Source organism: Rhipicephalus microplus, chromosome 3 (genome assembly GCF_043290135.1).
Source record: "Rhipicephalus microplus isolate Deutch F79 chromosome 3, USDA_Rmic, whole genome shotgun sequence".
Taxonomy (NCBI): domain Eukaryota; kingdom Metazoa; phylum Arthropoda; class Arachnida; order Ixodida; family Ixodidae; genus Rhipicephalus; species Rhipicephalus microplus.
In genome coordinates, this window is record NC_134702.1 from 160,829,628 (window position 1) to 160,848,855 (window position 19,228).

General features: G+C 42.6%; 1 protein-coding gene across 3 annotated transcripts in view; it reads left to right on the plus strand.

The window, feature by feature from the left end:
• Positions 1-19,228, plus strand: part of LOC119170409 (ubiquitin-protein ligase E3B-like) — a 127,372-nt gene that overhangs the window by 91,295 nt on the left and 16,849 nt on the right. For all 3 annotated transcript variants that reach the window (XM_075890386.1, XM_075890385.1, XM_075890387.1), the window contains 7 exons: positions 1,900-1,998; positions 2,698-2,805; positions 4,039-4,176; positions 6,524-6,648; positions 8,383-8,565; positions 13,898-14,009; positions 14,447-14,539. In XM_075890386.1, coding sequence (XP_075746501.1) covers positions 1,900-1,998; positions 2,698-2,805; positions 4,039-4,176; positions 6,524-6,648; positions 8,383-8,565; positions 13,898-14,009; positions 14,447-14,539 — 858 coding nt within the window. The remainder of the gene's footprint in view (positions 1-1,899; positions 1,999-2,697; positions 2,806-4,038; positions 4,177-6,523; positions 6,649-8,382; positions 8,566-13,897; positions 14,010-14,446; positions 14,540-19,228) is intronic.

The following is a 19,228-nucleotide window of genomic DNA, read 5'->3' on the forward strand; positions in this document are numbered from 1 at the left end:
CGCTATTGCCGCTTCGGGCGTCCCGGTATTCAGCTGTGGAGATGGTGAATATTTCGTGGGCGGCGGTGGCGACTACATGCGCGCAAAACAGTTCTCACGAGGCCGACTTCGTCGACGTCGGGCCCAATGCCGAGCCTGAAGCTTCTGAACTGCGGCAGCGATTTGTGGCAGCGCGTCGTCGACTCCGACCTGGGAGAGCGGGCGGGACATCTGTTGCGATGGTTTAATTACGGCCGATGATGATGCCGACACTGCGGAACCGTGCACGAATTGGGGCATTGTGAATGAAGTACGTGGCGAGAGTGATTTCGAGGAATCGGATTGCGAGAATGACGAAACTTTTGAACCAGTGCCTCACGCAGCTTATGCCACGGGCCTCGGCGAATGAGCACCCTGCCGCTTTAAGTGAACTCGAGACCGCCCTTATCGCTTCTGCTCTTCGAAACACGTGCATCACGTACTTTTTGGGGCAAAAAGAGTGTGTTTTCACTAGAAACTTTTTTTAAAAGCTGTGTTTCATTTACTACGAACTTTGGGATACAGCGAATGGATGCCGCGTCACGCTCAGGTTCGTTATAAGCGGACTCGACTGTATGTGTATTTTTTAAAACTGAAAGAAGACCTCGGCAAATGCCATTCCTTTTGGTTAAAAGAAAGTAGAAGCAACTTTGAATAACAGCAGTACGTATTTGACGTCTAATAGAATGCAAGTGATAACCTGTATGTTATCTTGCATTATTTAATTTACTATATTTAGATTATATAAGCCCATATAACAAGCTTTTAAACTTCAAAAATGATGAATCGGTTTGAAGGTAATACGTTCATTTAACATAAAAGGGGGGGCTTCATGGCCATGCAGAGTGCCCATGGGTCGGTGTTTTCACGGCTTAGGACCCCTTCAGTGCAGTGAAGCCATCTCTACAGGGAGGTTATACGTGGACTAATATACATTTATTCATTGGTTCGAATGCTTCGAAATTTCCAATAACTTAACTTCGAGTAGTGTAATATTCGTTATAATATTCAAGGCGTGAGAATATTTGCTCAAGCTTACGGCAGATGTGATTTTAGATAGCAACAACTTATTTCTGAAGATACGTGCACAGCCTGCACACACAACTTGAAAATGGAAGTACCATTTGGCACAACTGCAGCGCACGAAACTGTACCCATTATATTGATACGACAAAACTGATGGAAGTCCAAAAGTGCATGCGCATCAAACACACACCAAATTAAAATGATGTCGTCTCTTAGAAAGTCCACTGCGAACAAAACTGTGGTAGACATGATCATCAATAGCAACGACATAGTTTTGAATGTACATGTGCAACCAGTGCATATGTATTGAAAACGGAAATATCATTCACTGCAATTGCTGTGAACAAAGCTGCAGTCGCTGTGGATGCGATCATTATTAGCAACTACGCAGTTGAAAAAGCATGTGCCTAAAACAGTGGTAGATTGAAGGCAATAAAGTCCTAAAAAAAGCACAAAACATTTGGTGTTCCACCATTGTGTAGCGGGCTTTGAGGCACATAGTTTTCTGGCCTTACGTGCACCTTGACGCGCGCTTTCGTGGAAGCCAGCTGCACAGTCTCTTATTGGTCTGTTTGCAGTGTTTTGAAAAGACATACGTGATTTCTTGATGGCAATAAATATTTAGTGCATATGTTGTGGTTTGAGAACGACTTTGGTTGGTATTTCAGTGATACGAATATTCTCGCTCCCCCTTGAGATTCGTGTCACCATGATACTACTGGATTTGAATTTTATGCTTGTAGTGCTTGTACACGTCCTTTACCTGGACATGTCATAAATGTGTTGGTAATGTTTGCTGCATTATCATTGCTTATAATTATTATACAATGCCTCATTATGTTCATTGCACTGCAGGGACTAGATGAAGCAGGCATTGACCAGGATGGTGTCTTCAAAGAGTTTCTGGAGGAGACGATCAAGAGGGTCTTTGACCCTTCCCTCAATCTGTTCCGGGTAAGTGATGCGTTATCTCGTATTAGTTCACTCCATCATTCTAATGGCAATGAAAATACAAAATAAACATCTGTTTGCTGCTGAGTTTACTGTGAGGCATTGCTGCGTATTCCCAGTGTTGCATTCAAATACGTTTGTGCAACAAGGCCTTTCGGTATTGCACAAGCTAGATGCTCTGTGTTGATAAGATCGGTTTGTACAGCCACTTCTTCAGTCTACTTGTGCACCTATCTACGTGTACATGATGTAGCACATGTGCGTGGGCTAGAAAGAAAGCTGGCAACTTTCTTAATCGTGGTCTTATGTTGTGCCTCTTGTACTGAGATGCCGTTGATCTGTAGAATAAAAGTAGTAAGCCACTGCTGTCAAGTTCTCCTGGTTTACGTCCTCCTCATGTTACAACACACAGAAATATCGACCATCGTGGTTTTAGACCATGTAAGCCACAGGGCCATGCGAGCCGTTGCTTTGCGCATTCTGGCTCATAGCTCCACACTAATTCAGCTTCAGGGTTATGCCATAATTGGGTCAAAGCAGGTCCAAATTGTGTTTTCGCAGTATATTTTGGCCCTTGCTTTGCACGGAATATGGGAAATATGGCTGCGTAAATGGTTAATTTTTTTTCTTAGCTATGCACATTCTACCTTTTCAGCATTATTTCGCTGCTATAAAACCGTCTCCCTGTTTTTGTCTTTGCAGGCCACTTCTGAGCAGCGGCTGTACCCATCGCCAACCTCTTACATTCACGAAAATCACTTGTCCTTATTCGAGTTCGTGGGCAAGATGCTTGGGAAGGCCGTCTACGAGGTGAGGCATTGCGGTCGGCATTTTATTGTTACTGCAATCGATTAGATGCTCGAGGCACATTCATGTTGTTGCCACCATCACGCTGCCTTGCTGATGCACGACTGTGCAGAGATTGTTAGAGCGTGTGAAAATGCGTGGCTTGTTCGGCTACGGATATGATGAAGTGAAGTAAACGGACTTTCAGCATTATGCTCACTTTGATGGCGGAGCAAAGGAATCATTCACCCTTCTGCCGTAGTTTTCTTCTAATAACATGGTGGGAATTCCGGCACTCCGATTGTTCATCCATCATGGGAGCAAAGTGTAATACATGGATTCGCTTGAAGTTTCTGCTTGCTGCCTTGAGCACTCTTATGGCATTGCTTGTTGGGTTTTGGTATTTGTTTTGGATAGAAGAATGGACCTATGCAAGCTTTGTGAGCTGATCTGGTTTGGTGAGCCTAAAAAGTTAAGATGGTGAAGTGGAACTGCTGAACGTTTTGCTGAAATTTGTCCAGTGAAAAAGCGGCTCCTATCCACACACAGGGAGTTGAAAGAACAAAGCTTAGTCAAATTCGTGTATTGGCCATATTTGCATATTGGCTGAAGCGCCATGTGTTGCAGCTCCCATTGACTCTGGCGCCATAGTTCTTGCTAGTGTATCATTGGGAAATTGTATGCGTTCTAGAACTTGCGTGCATGTTGTGTGCACACTCTCTAGGTGCTAAACACGAGGGTGAATGTTGACTTCTCACAATAGAGAAAGAAAACAAGGTTAGCAGAGAGCATTGCACAGTGGGTTGAAGAGAAAGAAAAGTAGTACGTAAGGTATATACATGCCATGGAGTGGCTCTGGTGGCAAATCCTGGTAACAGAATGGGTGTTATAGATTCATGTACTCTTAAACCTCATTATAACAATGCCTCTTTTCAGATTGACGGTACTTCATTATAATTGAAAATTTGTTACAAGCGTATATTCGAACCTCAAATCTATTCGAACTCAGAAATAAGGAAAGGTAGGTTGTAACGAAGTGAAGCTATATAAATAATAGTCTTGCAAGAAATATAATGTTCAGAATAAAGCTTTATAGCGAATTTTCGGATATAATGAACCTATTTTCATGTAAGATGGTACTTTGAGGTCTGAGTGTAGTTGAGTGACTAGAAGGCACCCTATTTACTCATTGCAGAAGCGTACCATTGCACATTGGCGTAGGACGTCAGGAACTGACAATAAATCAATCATGTGCAGGGCATAGTGGTGGATGTGCCGTTTGCGTCCTTCTTCCTGAGCCAATTGCTAGGTCACCAGCACAGTGCCCTATACAGCTCCATCGACGAGCTGCCCTCTCTAGATGCTGATCTCTACAGGAGCCTAACCTGTGTCAAGGTACTCATGCATTTTATGTACATTAGAACTTTAATATATGAAATAAGGATGTATGAAATGATTGCACATAGTAAGGACTTCACATGTCACATTAAATATCACTGGTAGTTGTAATACATAAATGCTTAATCAATTTCCTGCTGACTCAGTTAAAGTACTGTCTGTCTGTCTGTCTGTAAAAGAGTTAATTTTTTTGGCTAGTTGGCGGCCATAACTGGCCAATTATGGGCAGAAACAGCACACAAACTCACGGGACGAAGAGAAGAGACACAAACAAGCTCTGCCCATAATGTATCACCAACTAGCCCAACTTTCAGTCTTGCTTCAGTATAACTGGCCAAGACATATTAGCTCAAGAAATAAAACAGCACAAGGGAGGAGACGAAAACTAGGGCTTTTTTATTCTCCTTTCTAGTGCTCGTCGTTTTATTCCTTGCATAATATTTATTTTTGTTTCTGTCGTATAACATGACCTCTGCTGTAAAGGAACTAGTGAATAAGACAAAATATGCCTTCACTTTGGTAATTCAGTTTATATCGGGCCCTCACTCTCGGAATGCGAGTGTTTTCACTACCACTCTGCGTAGTTATGGTCGCAGAATATGAACATGAGTGACCAACACGAATGCATTGTAGCTGCTGGGCAGCAAAAAAAAAAAGTGTTGCAAAATAGCTTTATATGAAATCTTTGTTGTTCATGAAAGTCGAATATAAGCTAATGTAAAGCCATCAGAAAGGACTTTACATGTCAGGGAAATTCAAAGTCTGCAAACTTTTCAAGTGCCAAATATCAAAAACGTCTTTCAGTACACAAGATGTTCTAAAAGTGTGGGGAGTTCATCTTCAAGTTTATTTATCCTTAGCTTTACTTCTTTGGGCAGTCTTTGGGTATTCGTACTGTTTTTAAGTCCATGCGCACCCTGGCAAATGTTTCCGAAACCAAAGGACTGCACGCCTCCCCCCCCCCCCCCCCCATGACGAACAAAGCGAAGTTATATGCAACGTCGGCTGCATCTACTGTGATGCCATTTAGATCGGCGAGACGGGGTGATGACGTCAATCCACCTCAAGGAACACGCGAGGAACATTACGAAAGCCACACATTTAACACAAGCTAAGACAGTATTAATTGACCATTGCCTGACGAAAAGACACTTGTTTGAGCTCAATAATGCAAAGACGCTGGCACGAGAGCAACGATGGGATGCAAGAAAATTTGTGGAATCATTGTTCATTCATCATAATCAATCTGCATGCAATAGTAATCGTGGCCCTCTGCCGGATGTTTATGGCAAGATATAAGTGTGATGTATTTGCTCATCTGATGCCTTTTGTGTACTGACGATGCCACCCGTACAGCTGGTGCAACGTCTTTTGTTTAGTTTTTTCTGTTGTTAAGCCAGTAATAAAAAAAATTTGAAGAAAGTGTTTCAGTAGTCAAGGAATGCATGTGCTATGGGCCAGCATTCAAGATGCTGTACCATGATAAGTGCTCTAGTGCTGCAGAGATTAAACATTGACACGTATTAGAGAGAACATATAAGACGCCGTGCCAATGCCACGTGAAGACAGCGTTCCAGGGATGGCCACTGCCTGAAGTAAAATGCAATGCTTTGCGTCACTTTAACTCGCTGATGAGATTCTGCCTGTATTCTTTAATTTTGAATGGAGTTGAATAGTAAATGGTTGTACTAAACTTGGCCACCTCAAAGCACATGCCCTGCGACGTGACTGACTGAGAACGTCAAGGTGACTGAGTCAGTCAAGGTGGCTGAGAATGTCAAGGTGTGTCTCTCACTGTGGCCAGTTGTGTCGTGCTAGAAGTCTTCTCCCCGATTCTATAACTTAATCCAACACCAAGTTTGCATGAGAAATTCATTGACGAGGGTGTGTGTTGGTTCCAGCTCACGACTTCTGTTTACAGATTTTTTTGATCGCAAGCTTTCATCTTCCCCTTCCTGCTGTTTTTTTCTTTTTACCGGGTGTGTGTGATGCTTTAATCTACAAATGTTAAAGTAACATGCTGCCTAATTCTTCAAAATTTGTTGATGTGTTTATATTTGTCCTTGACCTTCTGTTCAATCTCTAGTAGACTTAGTCTCAAAAATTACAACTTCCGACCCCTATTGGCATCATGTACCAGATTTATCCGATGTATTTTCGTGTAGGACAGGACCTATTTATAACTAGGTTATATTGTACAAGCACTATTGAAGCACAGCAAACTGATGTCTTGACCCTCGTAATGCTTTTAGGCACGAAAACCGGATCTCATTGTGTGAGCAGTGCCTTTCGATGGTCCCTGACCAGCTTTAATTTTCGTGTTCTCGTGGGTCTGTGTGTGCAGCACTATGAAGGGGACGTGCAGGACCTCGACCTGACCTTCTCTCTGAATGAGGACTGCATGGGCAAGTTGGTCACCCACGAGCTGGTGCCAGGCGGCAAGGCCATACCGGTCACGAATGAAAACAAGCAAGTGGCAAATTGCTGCTTATTTATTCATTTTCACGAGGCTTTTGTACTGGGGCTATCTGGTACATTATTCAGTTTACCGCATACTTTGTCCTTGCCCTGTTCAGTAAAAAAGTGAAATTAGTTAAAATTCAAGTGAAAAGGAGCAATTTTTCTGTGTGATGGGTCAGTTTGCTGCTTTGCAGTGGCACGTGCAGAATCGCAGAAGTGACTCTGAAAAAGAAAAAAATATATAGTCCCATGATTGGAACTCCCGAGTAAAACCTTGCATTCTCTTCCAGTATTAGAACGTTCACAAGAAAAGACCGTGGTTTTACCATGTGTCAAGAATGATGACATTTTCAGAGTCCACTATTTACTATTTGAAAATACATTGATACGTGATAGAAGTGTGTCGGCAGACTTTGTGCTAGCAAAGCTATACAACAGCATTTGTACAGCCTTACGTATACAGAAAGCATGTTGAATGTTAGAGGGATCAGCCTGAAAAAAAAAAGCCACAGTTTTGCCGCTAGTGCGAAGTAAAGAATGTGATAGCAGTAAATTGGAATATCACATGAAGAATGACAAGCAGCTCGATACATTCAGCACACCTTTGCAGCACAGAGAAGGACGCTCGAAAAAAATGCATAGGTATACGCAAGACAAGTGTGAACTATCGACTGTCAAACTGCATACGTGTTTGTACTTGAGACACGCTGCAAATGTCTGCAATGCAGAAGCCGCCGTTTTATTATTTTTATGTTAAACTGCGGCACGTGGAATGACCCGTCTGCGTCTTCTGCCACGGGGTGGCGTCTAACAGCAAGCGTGCCCAGTGTTCCTTTTCTCTCTTGCACATCATGGGTCGTACAGAATGGGGCCACTGTTTCATGCCCGTCTCAAGGGCAGTTTTCAACTTGAAAGAAAATGGAAAATCGTTCTTGATAGAGAATGCGCTCAACCACGGGGTGGCGTCTAACAGCAAGCGTGCCCAGCGTTCCTTTTCTCTCTTGCACATCATGGGTCGTACAGAATGGGGCCACTGTTTCATGCCCGTCTCAAGGGCAGTTTTCAACTTGAAAGAAAATGTAAAAGCGTTCTTGATAGAGAATGCGCTCAAGCTGTTCCGTGATTTCTGTACCAAAGTGGAAAATGGTGCACATGAACAGCTCGCCGTTTTATCACCGGCAATAGCATGGCGCATGGCTGTGTCGACTAGCGCAGCTTGCTGTGGAGCGAGGGTTCTCTGATTCGAATCTAGATATTTCTCTTCGTGAAATTTTTTATGCTGACTGATTTTTTGTTATGCCTTTTTTACCTATGTAAGTACACATACACATCTGGGACATGACGGTGATGGCAAAAATCTGCAGAGGCTGTTTGTATAATCGCTACGATGCCTCACAAGCTTCTTGGGTTTCTCTATCTAGCTGCACAGGCAATACCTTTTCTAAAAACTTGTGTTTGCAGCTTTACATTTTCAGCCTCTGACCGCTGAACTTATGCATCTTTATCAGCATAAATCAACAATCACACGAAGAAGAGAAGTGCCTGTCTTAGCGCCTGTCCCGTGTACCTGTCTCTACGTTGTGTGATTGCCCTTTTGCGCTTGTCGAGAGTCATAAGTTCACTTGCCGCCAAGTCACCGAAATCTTCGCATTGAGTATCCTGACCTCTGGCATGGTTTTGTTGTCTGCACAACATCTTTGCATTGAATACTCTGACCTTTGTCGTGGTTTGGTGTTTGTGCAGGATCAGCTACATGCACCTGATGGCCCACTTCCGAATGCATTCCCAGATACAGGAGCAGACAGCAGCTTTCCTGCGTGGCTTCCGGGCCCTCGTGAATCCCGAGTGGCTCACAATGTTCTCGACGCCCGAGCTGCAGCGGCTCATAGCAGGCGACAACACTCCCGTCGACCTGCAGGATCTCAGGTAGCCAGAGTAGCCTGCCATCAAAGTGTCCCTAGTTTAAGGGAGTCCTTAGAACACTTTTGCTCAATTGAAAATCATTATCTCAAAAAATAAAGGCTTTTAAATTTTCTTTCTGTTTCACAAGAAATTAAGGATTTAAAGGGATCTTGCCATTGTTCTGGGGTATTTCGTTATGAGCTCTTATAATAGGGCAGTGGCGTCTCTGTGACAGCAAGGGACCTTTAGCTGAGCAATACTGGCCGTAAAGTGTGCCAAGAAAAAAAAAAGAATTATTTTGTTCTGTTATAGCTGCGCTCCACACAATAAGTTAGGCAGTTATACGGTCTGTGGCACATCTGTATTTCTGCACCGCTGCCATATGTATGACTCTTTTAATTCAGTGTGTAGTTGTAAAAGTCTGAAAAGCTGCTATTATTTTTAATCTTTTGATTACAGCCTTCGTTTTCCAGCTGAAGGAAAATCTTTTTTCTTTCTTTCTTTTCTTTGCTAAACTCATGTTTTGGGCACATTTGTCACCGATTCTACATATTTTTAATTAAATAAGGTACAGCATGCTGCTTGCATTATACGTTATAAATGTAGCTTTTTTGTGCATGTATGAGGGATGGTATTTATATAATTATTTTTAATGAGATAGCAAAAGTGATAAAAGCTGGAGAGTCATAAATCCTAGTACAGTAAAAGCTTGTTGATTTGGAGTTCACAAGACTGGAAAGAATAGCGAATTGGCTTAATGCTGAATTATAAAGAGTATCGAGAAACAATAAACAAATATCTATTACAGTGATATACTTTCATTTTTTTTTTTTTTTCATGGATATGCAAATCTTGTCCACTGCGGCAGTGTAGGGGTTACGGTGCTCGACTGCTGACCACAGGTCGCAAGTTCGATTCCGGCCGCGGCGGTCGCATTTCGATGGAGGCGGAATGGTAGAAATCCGTGTACTGTGCGACGTCGGCGCACATCAAAGAGCACCAGATGCTCGAGATTTCCGTAGTCTTCCATTATGGTGTCTCTCATAATCATATGGCGGCTTTGTGATGCAAAACCTCAGATATCATTATTACAAGATGCAAATCCACTTCTTATTTCACATAGGAGCTATGTGATAGACTCGGTTCTCATCATCCCACAATTTTCATCACTTTGCCACCGTTGTTCAAAATTCTCGTGTCTTAATATGTGTGATGCATGTTTAGCGCTGCTCCCTTATCACGTACTCATGGTTTATGACTATGTGCTCATATCGATACCTTTTTCACTGGCAAAACTCGCCAGCAGCGCGTTATCGGTCTAATTTGATGTATTAGGCCAGTTTTATTGGAGCATGCAGACTAAAACCGAAATGCTCTTCATCTTCAACAGCTGCCGCTATGTTTGAGTTTTGAAACACTGTGTGTGCATTGCATCGAGTTACAACAAAGCTTTTGAATGCCACATTGCCTATGGAAGCAATCATGGTCACTGACGATGCACTCATATATATACCACGCAGTTCTGAAAGCATGCATGCGGCATGTGCGTACGGAGTGGAAACAAAGCTGCCGAGCACAGTATCTACTGCCAATGAAACTGCAGTCACTAGCGAAGCGATTGTAGATAGCGCCCACGCTTTCTGAAGGCATGCACTGCCTTCAAGTGCAGATTCAAAACAAAGCTAGTAATGTTTGCTGCAGATGCTGTGAAAAAAAAAACCTAACTCAATTATGCTCAATCATGGATGGTGACTATCCTGTTTGAAGGCATGCACCAAAAAAAATAAACGTGGAACCATTGCAGAAAACTAAACAGCAACTGTGAACGAAATCATTCTTGCTGCGCATTTGAAATGCACTGAGTGAAACAAATATAGTCTGTTAAGGCCACGGAGCTCTTGGCAACAATGCGACAGTAGATGACAGCCATGTGATCATTTTATTGTCACACGTAGCGGTAAATCCAAGCTCTGTGGCTTTTTTGTCATTACAGTGGAACTTCGATTATACGACTTTCAGGGGACCACGCAAAATCGTCGTATAATCCGGGCGTCGTATAATCGAAAAACCAAGAATATAGGTACTGATGGTCGTTGCTGCCCCACAACAGTTGTCACATAATGTGTAAGAAAGTCCGCGGCACAAATATACGGTGCTCTGGTGAAGATAGATTAAATTACTTGAAAAAATGACAACCATGCATTTTATCGGAGGTGTGAACAAATCTTTATTGTCACTTTTTAAAAAAATCTGCGATTTTTTTTCTGTGAGTTTGCCCAGCAACGATGCATCAGCTTTCTTTCGAGAGCTGCGACATCTGGCAGCAAGTCTCCGATCTCGTCGCGTGCGCAAGCAAACCGCTGAATGTTGTCGATGTAGCATAACACGTCCACGTACGTCGGAACGGACGCACTAGCCTCTGTTTTTCTACAAGCGTCAGCGGTTCTCGGTTCCGCGACATTGCAAGACGCAGCACTCACATTTGAGAATTTGAAAGCTTCCTCGCACACCAATGTCCGAATACTGAAACTTTTGCACGTAGACGCAGCAGCTGCGGCGCACAACCCACCGATGAGTCAAACACGTGAAGGAATGGCTGAAAGGCAACAAGGCAGTGGGCCCATTCGATTTTTGCAAGCGCGTACGTCTGCGCAAGCTTCGACCAATCGCTAGGGGCTAAAAAGTTCCGAGCCCTCTAGTAGCTAGACAGCAGCTGGTTGCGGTTCCCGCGGCTGTCCAAAACGTAGACAGGCTCAACAATCGCCGTTCAACACGTCCCGTACAACGACGTGAAATCTAGTGAAAGTTATCGCATACTAAAAAGCGAGCTCGAAATTATCTGCCATATTACCTTCTCACAGCTGTCTCTACAAAACCACCCAAAAGAAGGCAGAAAACAAAACAAAAAAAAGGCCCCAACTGAAGCGCAGTGCAATGCGACTAAGCAAAACGAATGCGCTCCTGCTGGCTCTGGACAACGTTGGCTCTGGCTAGCTATGGCCGACAGCGTGTCGAAAAATTGAAGAGGCGTTGTGGTGGCAGCGCGGATAGTGTGCTAGAACGTGCGGAGGAACGAACTCGGTTCCTCGGTTTCCCGACTTTTTTTCATCCGGCCGCAGTGTGCTTGCGTGGCAGCCGGCATGCGTCATCGTAGGTTTTGTTTTTTTCCCGGACAGTCCAGCTAAGCGTCGTCCGAGGCGGGGCGGCGTAAAATTTCGTTGTAGAATTGAAGTTTTCAATACATTAGTTCTATGGGGGGTTTGCCGGGACCAAGCCAATTCGTCGTAAAACGCTGGTCGTCGCAGGACCGGGGGACGTATAATCGAAGTTCCACTGTATCACATTAGAGTACAGCTCTTGGGGTGCCCGTTGCTATGTCGAGCAATGTCATCACTGTTGCCATCTGGTATGCAGCTGACAGATATGATGAAGTAATGAATAGAGGTGAAAAATCAAAATGGCAGAAAATACCCAGGTCAAATGGGATTTGAACTCTGTGTGGCAGTCGAGTATTATGAAATAGAGCCACGCTAGTGCTTGAAACTTGTTTGTGAAAGATCCCATGCAGGTATCATGTCAGGTGAGGAAAGAAGGAAGGAATGGGAGATGGAAGAAAAGCAGGGGCATGTCAGGCGAGAAGTTGCGTGAACCTATATGTCAGTGGATCTCAAATGGGGGTCCGCGAAGTCATTTCTGAGATACGCGAAACCTTCGCCCGCTTTTTTTTTACTCTTTCAAATTTTTTACATATGTAGCTCGGTTTAATCGCGACTGTGCCACGTATGAATGAACTGTCCCAATTGAAGTGGCACGTTTGTTTGATCTTTCTAGTGGCAATAAAATGCACCTGTTTCACGCCGTTAAGTAATGAATATGCTTGCCAGGACCGTAGAGTAAGTACGAATTTTCTCATTCTTCAAGAACGACTAAGCTGGTTCTTACTGTCAGCTAAATTGTGTTCCTCTCATCACCTGCCAAGTTTGGAACCTTGTTTCGGAAAGTAGAAGCTGAAATCATTTTACTCTTGGTTTTGTAAACAATAGAACCGTGTACAAAGCGTGTTAGCTTTATTAGAAAATTAATTCAGCATTATTCATGGGGTATAGGTGAGAGCATGCAATTTTTCCCCAAAGAGATGCCTCCTTTTTTAATGTTTGGAAACCGCCATCAGTTCTTTTTTTATATTACTCTTAAGAGGGCAGACTGGTCTTAGACATTCTTTTGTTTATTTCTTCAGTGATCTCGATCAAACTGCACAGAATAATGCAGTTTTTTCTGCCGATTTGAAATACTGAATTAGTTTTCTTGTAATTCATCTTGTTCCTGAGATAACTTAAGTTCACCCCTTATTGTTTGAGGACGTCATAGAAAAAAAAAGTGCTTAATGAAAAGTGATACTTAAGATAAGCCAACATAGGCTAATGACTGTAGAGCAAAAGTATGCAAGAGCTTCTCATTTTTAGGCCTTTGTTGGTTATTTTACAGCAAAATGAACTATCAATTTTCAAGAACAGTTGGAATCGTATTATAATTTTGATGAGTAATTAATTGAAAAGGCTTGTGCTCTAAATTCTACACTCATACTTACATTATACACAAATACAGGTTTCCATTGCAAAAATAATTATTGTTGTACCTGTCCTAGCTGCAGAGATATTGAGGCCTCAAAATTGAACAGTCGTAAATTTACTTTTTCGAGAAAAATGGAAAAAACTGAAAACACATAGCTTCCTCAAAAAGCAACAATCATGGTGTGCATGTTTAGCAATCCTCATAAAGGTGCTCATAAATTCGTACCAGAGCTTCGAACACAGGCGGGGGCCAAATATAGAGAAGCCTCGAAGTCGGTTCCCCATTTTTTTGCAAGTTCTGCATGTTAACAGCACCAAGAATTTGGACAGTGAGAATGACATTAAAAAAAAATTACCACTTCCTGGTCTGTTAAAATTTGCACAGGGATAGAAAAATACTTGCAAAAACCAAATATGTCAATTTTAAAGAATGAATTTTTTGTCACTTTTTGGTCGCAAAGACCAGTCTGCCCCTTAACACAGTGGCTACTGGATAGATCTTTTTTTATGTCATGATCAGGTGGTGCCAAAAGTAAAGGCACAGAAGTCTCATCACTGTTAAAGAGAGCGGTGCCATCTAATAGTGAGAATGAAAGTGCCATGATGCGGCCTCCGGGATCTGTGGTCACAGTGGTCAAAATATTGGCATTTTGTCGCATGCCACTAGACGTGTCACATTTTTGGACAATGTGAACATATTGAAAAAGCAATACAGCTGGAGTTCGCTTAGTGGCATGTTTTGATTGCTCTTTTTTTTTTCTTTCTTTTTTTGCCTGTCATCCCAGGAGGCACACCAAGTACTTTGGGGGCTTCCATAACAACCACCGGCTGGTAAACTGGCTATGGGACATTCTTGAGCGTGACTTCACATCTGAAGAACATCACCTGTTTCTGAAGGTGGGATTGGCTTCGCCATGTCTTTGATAGGAGGTATTCCTTAGGAAAACACCACACTAGTCTGGAATAGTAAGATACCTAGTCTAAAGCTTCAGTAGTACCTTGACGTTAAAAAATACTGATGTAATTAATGAAACTATGGTACTTTCATTTAAAATGTGCACGCCAAACAACACCTTTCAACCGAAAGTGTGGCAAAATATCATATCTGCTTTGCAATCTTAAAACTGCTCTTTAACGACAGCGTCACTATTTCAAAACTCTGTTAGGGGTAGCTTATGCCCATCATGATACGAAAGAAAATTAGCTCGTTTCTGTGTTAGACTCAACCAAATAAATCCAACAATCGAGCCATAGAAAGCATGAGGGACAATATTTCACGCTTTAAACTGTATTGCGTTAATTGTGACGTAAATTGTTTTTTTCTCTCAACACAGTTTGTGACAAGCTGCTCGAAGCCTCCCCTTTTGGGCTTTGCCCACTTGGAGCCACCGTTCTCCATTCGATGCGTCGAGGTCAGCGACGATCAGGTACGGCACCAGTCAGATTGTACTTCCTCAAGTGTTTTGCAGGCCAAACAGTACTGCTGTTTTTTGTCACGTTTTTACTCATGCAAATACGTAGTTGCGCTGATGCAATGAGAATACCGTATTTATTCTATTTTAGGTCGACCCTTTTGTCTTAATTTAATATTTTAAATTGGGGCGGTCAACCTAGAATGGAAAACTGGTTTCGGTTGTGAAGTCTTTCTAAAAATAATCCCCTCGTAGTCTTGCAAAGCTAGCTTTTCTGTACAGCTTTTAACTATTGCAGTGAAGTCACCTTGGCATGGTGGAATTGGGTTGTTTTTCTCAGAGACATCGTAAATAAATTTTTTATGAAATATGCTCATGCTCGTTTTTTTTCTGTGGTGCAATTCAAGGGGGGGTCGATCTACGTTCCAGTGAACGTACAATTGTGTAAATACATAAGCTGAAAGTGGTTCCAAGCTCGTCAACTGTAGAGAACAGCTAACCAAGTAGATAAATACGAGATGTTTTGGTGGCGTACATTGTGCCGGCCAGTTCTGTGTTGACCGGCTCTTTTTCATTTTTATAACTACTTAAGACAATTTAGCACCTTCAGCTGTACCGTTCCCGCTTCAAATGCTCAAGGTACATCTTTTGAGCCGTGCTTTTCAGCAATGTGCAAACATTTCTCTGTGCCTGTCACTTGCGAATCTTTTCACTTGTTTTTGGCAGCTGAATTGTCTATTCAATATGCGGTTGCACTTGAACTTTTTGGATGCAAATTATTGCAAACTTCACTGAACAATTAAGAATGAAAGGTTTAGTCTTGTTTTGAAACTTAAGCGAAAATAGTGTACTCGCACTTAAAAAAGTTTTCTTTCAAAGTCATATAAATAAATATGTAAATGAAGGTGTATGAGCAACGCATTGCAGGGCTTGCAGTAGGCCCAGGCATACACATCGGGCTCTGGAATTTTGCAGACATGCAGCGCCATCTGTCGACGCAGTTTTGTGTAGTGCAAAGCCCGACTTCCTTGCACAGTTTGCTGTGCAAGCAGGTGAAACTACAGGGTGTGAAACAACGATTGAGCTAAATATTAGGTGTATTTGCGCTTTAAACACTTGGAAAAAGAGCTACGAATTTGTCTCTGCTAGTCGGACGCGTCATCGAACCGTCATTAAGTGCTTGCTGGTTCCCGTGCCAGAACAACGACGAAAACAAGAGCAGACACAATAGCTCCACGCTGTACGTAAAAAAGACTCCAGTCAATCCTACTGTTGCATTGTGAATTGCCACAAACTTAAAGTACTCCAGTTTAGTGACTTCCACAACTTTCGCGAAGCAGAACGGCGAGAGAGCTGGATACGAGCCGTTGCAAACGTGTTAGGTAAGCAAATTACTCACGTCCTCCACAGTCAGTCTCATGAAAAAGTGTGGTCACGTAGGTCTTCTGTTATTGTTTGAAGTTGCTTCACAGAAAACTGTGGTAACTAGCCTAACAGAGTCTCTGACCGCAATGCGCGCCGTGCAACGGTATACTGGTGAGGCGTGCACGTTAAACGTCACGCATGCCATAACCATGGATAACCTTAAGTTGTAGCCACCACACAGCATTACGCGCGTAGGGCTTTGAAGGCTCTAAGTTCCGGCTTCAACTAGGAAATTCAGACACGTACATCATACAGATAAATTTCAAAATATTCACAACCACAATCAGGTTTTTTTTGTTTTTTTTTTCCCTTGGGCTCCGCAATCGCCCAAGCTATTTCGGAGGCCTCGTTTTTGTTTTTCGTTGTAAACCAAAAAAATGTACATGCTTGTATCCCTATTTGGAGTACACAGAAATGGAAGACAATCATCAAGAGAACATTCTACAGTCGAATCTCATTCATTCGAACACGCTTAATTCGAACTTCCGGTTGATTCAAACTCACACTGAGGTCCCGTCAAAGCTATGTGTATTGCAATGGGCGAAAATGCCTTGTAATTTGAACATATTGCGCTCCGAAAATGCTTTCAGCAACACGCTCAATCCCGGGGCGGCACCTCCGACTCCTCAATGCTGCGCGCGAAAGAAAAAAAAAAAGGAAAAAAAAAGGCTGCGGTGGAATGTTTAGTCTCTCTGAAATGCCGATCTGCGATGCACTTGCACCACGCTTCCCCCTTTCCTGTCCCTGCCACGTAGACCCTTCTTTCAATGAGGCACGCGAAGAGAGCAAAAAAAAAAAAAAAAAAATCTGCCATGCAGTATTTGGTTATCTCTCAAATGCCGATCTGCTTCTCCCCGCGTGGAGATGCTCCTAGTTTCTTTTCACGTTCTGCCCACGCCGTGGCTACGGCGCAGAGTGTAGTAGCAGGTGCTCTGTGGCAGTAGTGGAGACGCAGTCGGACTCATTGTTGTCATTGTCTCTAGAGAGTGTCGGCGCTGGACATTGCTGTGCGCAACTTCTCTTGCCAGGAGAATGCTGAAGCCAAAGTAGAAATGCTTTGGAAGCTGCGTCTGAAATTGATTGACTTGCTGCAAGGCAAACGTGTGCAGACGCACATCGCCGATTACTTCAATTAATGATGGATGACCTGTGATTTGTGTATAAATGTAAGTCTTTTGAAACTTCCCCCTCGTGTGTTAGCTCATTGTACATGCACTACTGCATGGTGAGCCCTTCGTTCATTTAGCTTTCATTAATTCGAACGAATCTTTGGGCCCCTTTGAATTTGAGTTATCGAGATTCGACTGTAGTATGCATAATAATATAGTTCAACACATAGGAAGTGTTAGATCGATGGAGAGTGCAACTGGAAAGGCAGTAATCACCAGGATCATGCCAGATAAAGGGAGCTTCGTACCACTGATCGTAAGATAGATTGTTCATCTATGCACTTCGTTGCATTGGCATCATGTTAGTGCCCAATTTTAATGCACTTAGGCATTACAGAATGAGCATCGGAGTGCTTGCCTCGAACTCGATGTCATATGCGATGCTCTCTTGCACTTGAATTGCTAGTTGCAGCACGTCGAAAAATAACTGAAGCATCTTTTGCATTGTATTCGCAGTTCGTTTTGATGAGCTTCATACTTTTATGCAGCGAAGTTGGATTGGAGGAAGAAGCTTGCGAGGTCTTTGATTTTCAGAAAACTACACCTCAACACCAACAAAAGAAGGCCTGTGGACATTCGCTTTGCACTACCCATTTATGGCCGGCGCGGCATTGGGGGCGCTGGTGGCGGCATTTTTTGCAGCGACGCCTGGGCAGAGTTTGATGCCTACAAGGCAGAGAACTACAGACGCTCACCTTAAAAATGCAAAAACAGGAATAATCATTCAGTAAAGTTAGTGTTAGGCTTGTTCATTTACAGAATATTTTTGTTACACTGTATGTCCATGTGCCTTCAGCATGTCTTTGTCTGCATTCACTACAGTAGTACAGAAAACCTTAACCAAAAAAGGCAGCACCTTCAATGGCAAGCTTCATTATATCGAAAATTTAGGTTCGGGTTCCTATATTTCTACAGTGAAGATAACCTAACAGGTTTTTATAATGGCCCAGGTGCTTAAGATCTCACTAGTCAACACACCAAACTGCAGTAGATGAAAGAAAAAAAGGACCAATAAAAGTATTGAAGGACGTACTCTGACGATACCAAGGAGCATTTCGAAACTGACAGGAAACTTGGTGGCTAAGCGGAAAACATGTACGGCTTCTCCTAATGCATGTAGGCACATTTGTAGAGCAGTCTGCTGCTGAGAGAACTTGCCAGCACAGTACTTTATAAAAAAATTGATACAAGGCTTGCACAAATGCCATTTTTTCAATTCAAAGAAGTTGAAACACCTTTGCATAGCAGCAGAATTCGACTTCCGGTGGAAAGCATGTGATAGCCTATAAATGTGTCAGTTTTAAAATTTGCTATATTTAAAGCATATAAGCCGATATAAAAAGCTTTTAAACTATATGAACGCTAGCACTTGCTGCCACGTCGAACCGATCGTCTCTAGCCAGTTGTGTGCAGTATTGCACCTACTAATCTCACGTTGTAAGTGTACAGCTGCTGCGCTGTGTGTGCATGCTTATCATGATAGTGTTTGCACAAGGAGGTTTCTGTAGGTGACATACACTTTCAGCAGTCTCCCATAAGCAGGCAGCTGCGGCAAACGGGGCATAATGTGTTTAGTCTGACTGGTAAAATTATGTAACGGGCATTAAGAGTGGACTGTGTTATGTGGGCTGCAATGCGGATACTCTCAAGTTATGGTGCTAATCACAATAAGTCATGCTGGCACCTTTGTCACTGGCCAGGATGTGTCTACATTTTAATGCTTATGCATATAGGTGTTATACCTATATGCTTATATGCCTCGTCCTTATGTATATAGGCATCATGCCTACATGCATGTATACCTCATGCCTATATTCTTATGCAAATAAGCGTCATGCATATACAGTTGAACATGGATATATCGAACTAATTCATTATCTTCTACGAGATTATGAATTAGTTCGATATATGGAAAATTCAATATAAAGAAATACAGACCCCGAGAGCTTATCTGTAGCGGATCGTCACCTACAACAGGCACGTTTAATAGGCTTCTGCTAATAGTGAATTTTAGGTTCAAAGTGAATTCAAAGCAAATAGTGATTTTGATCGAATAATTCCGAATCGAATTTGAATGGTATGTATGACAAATAAAAAAAAATGGAATATT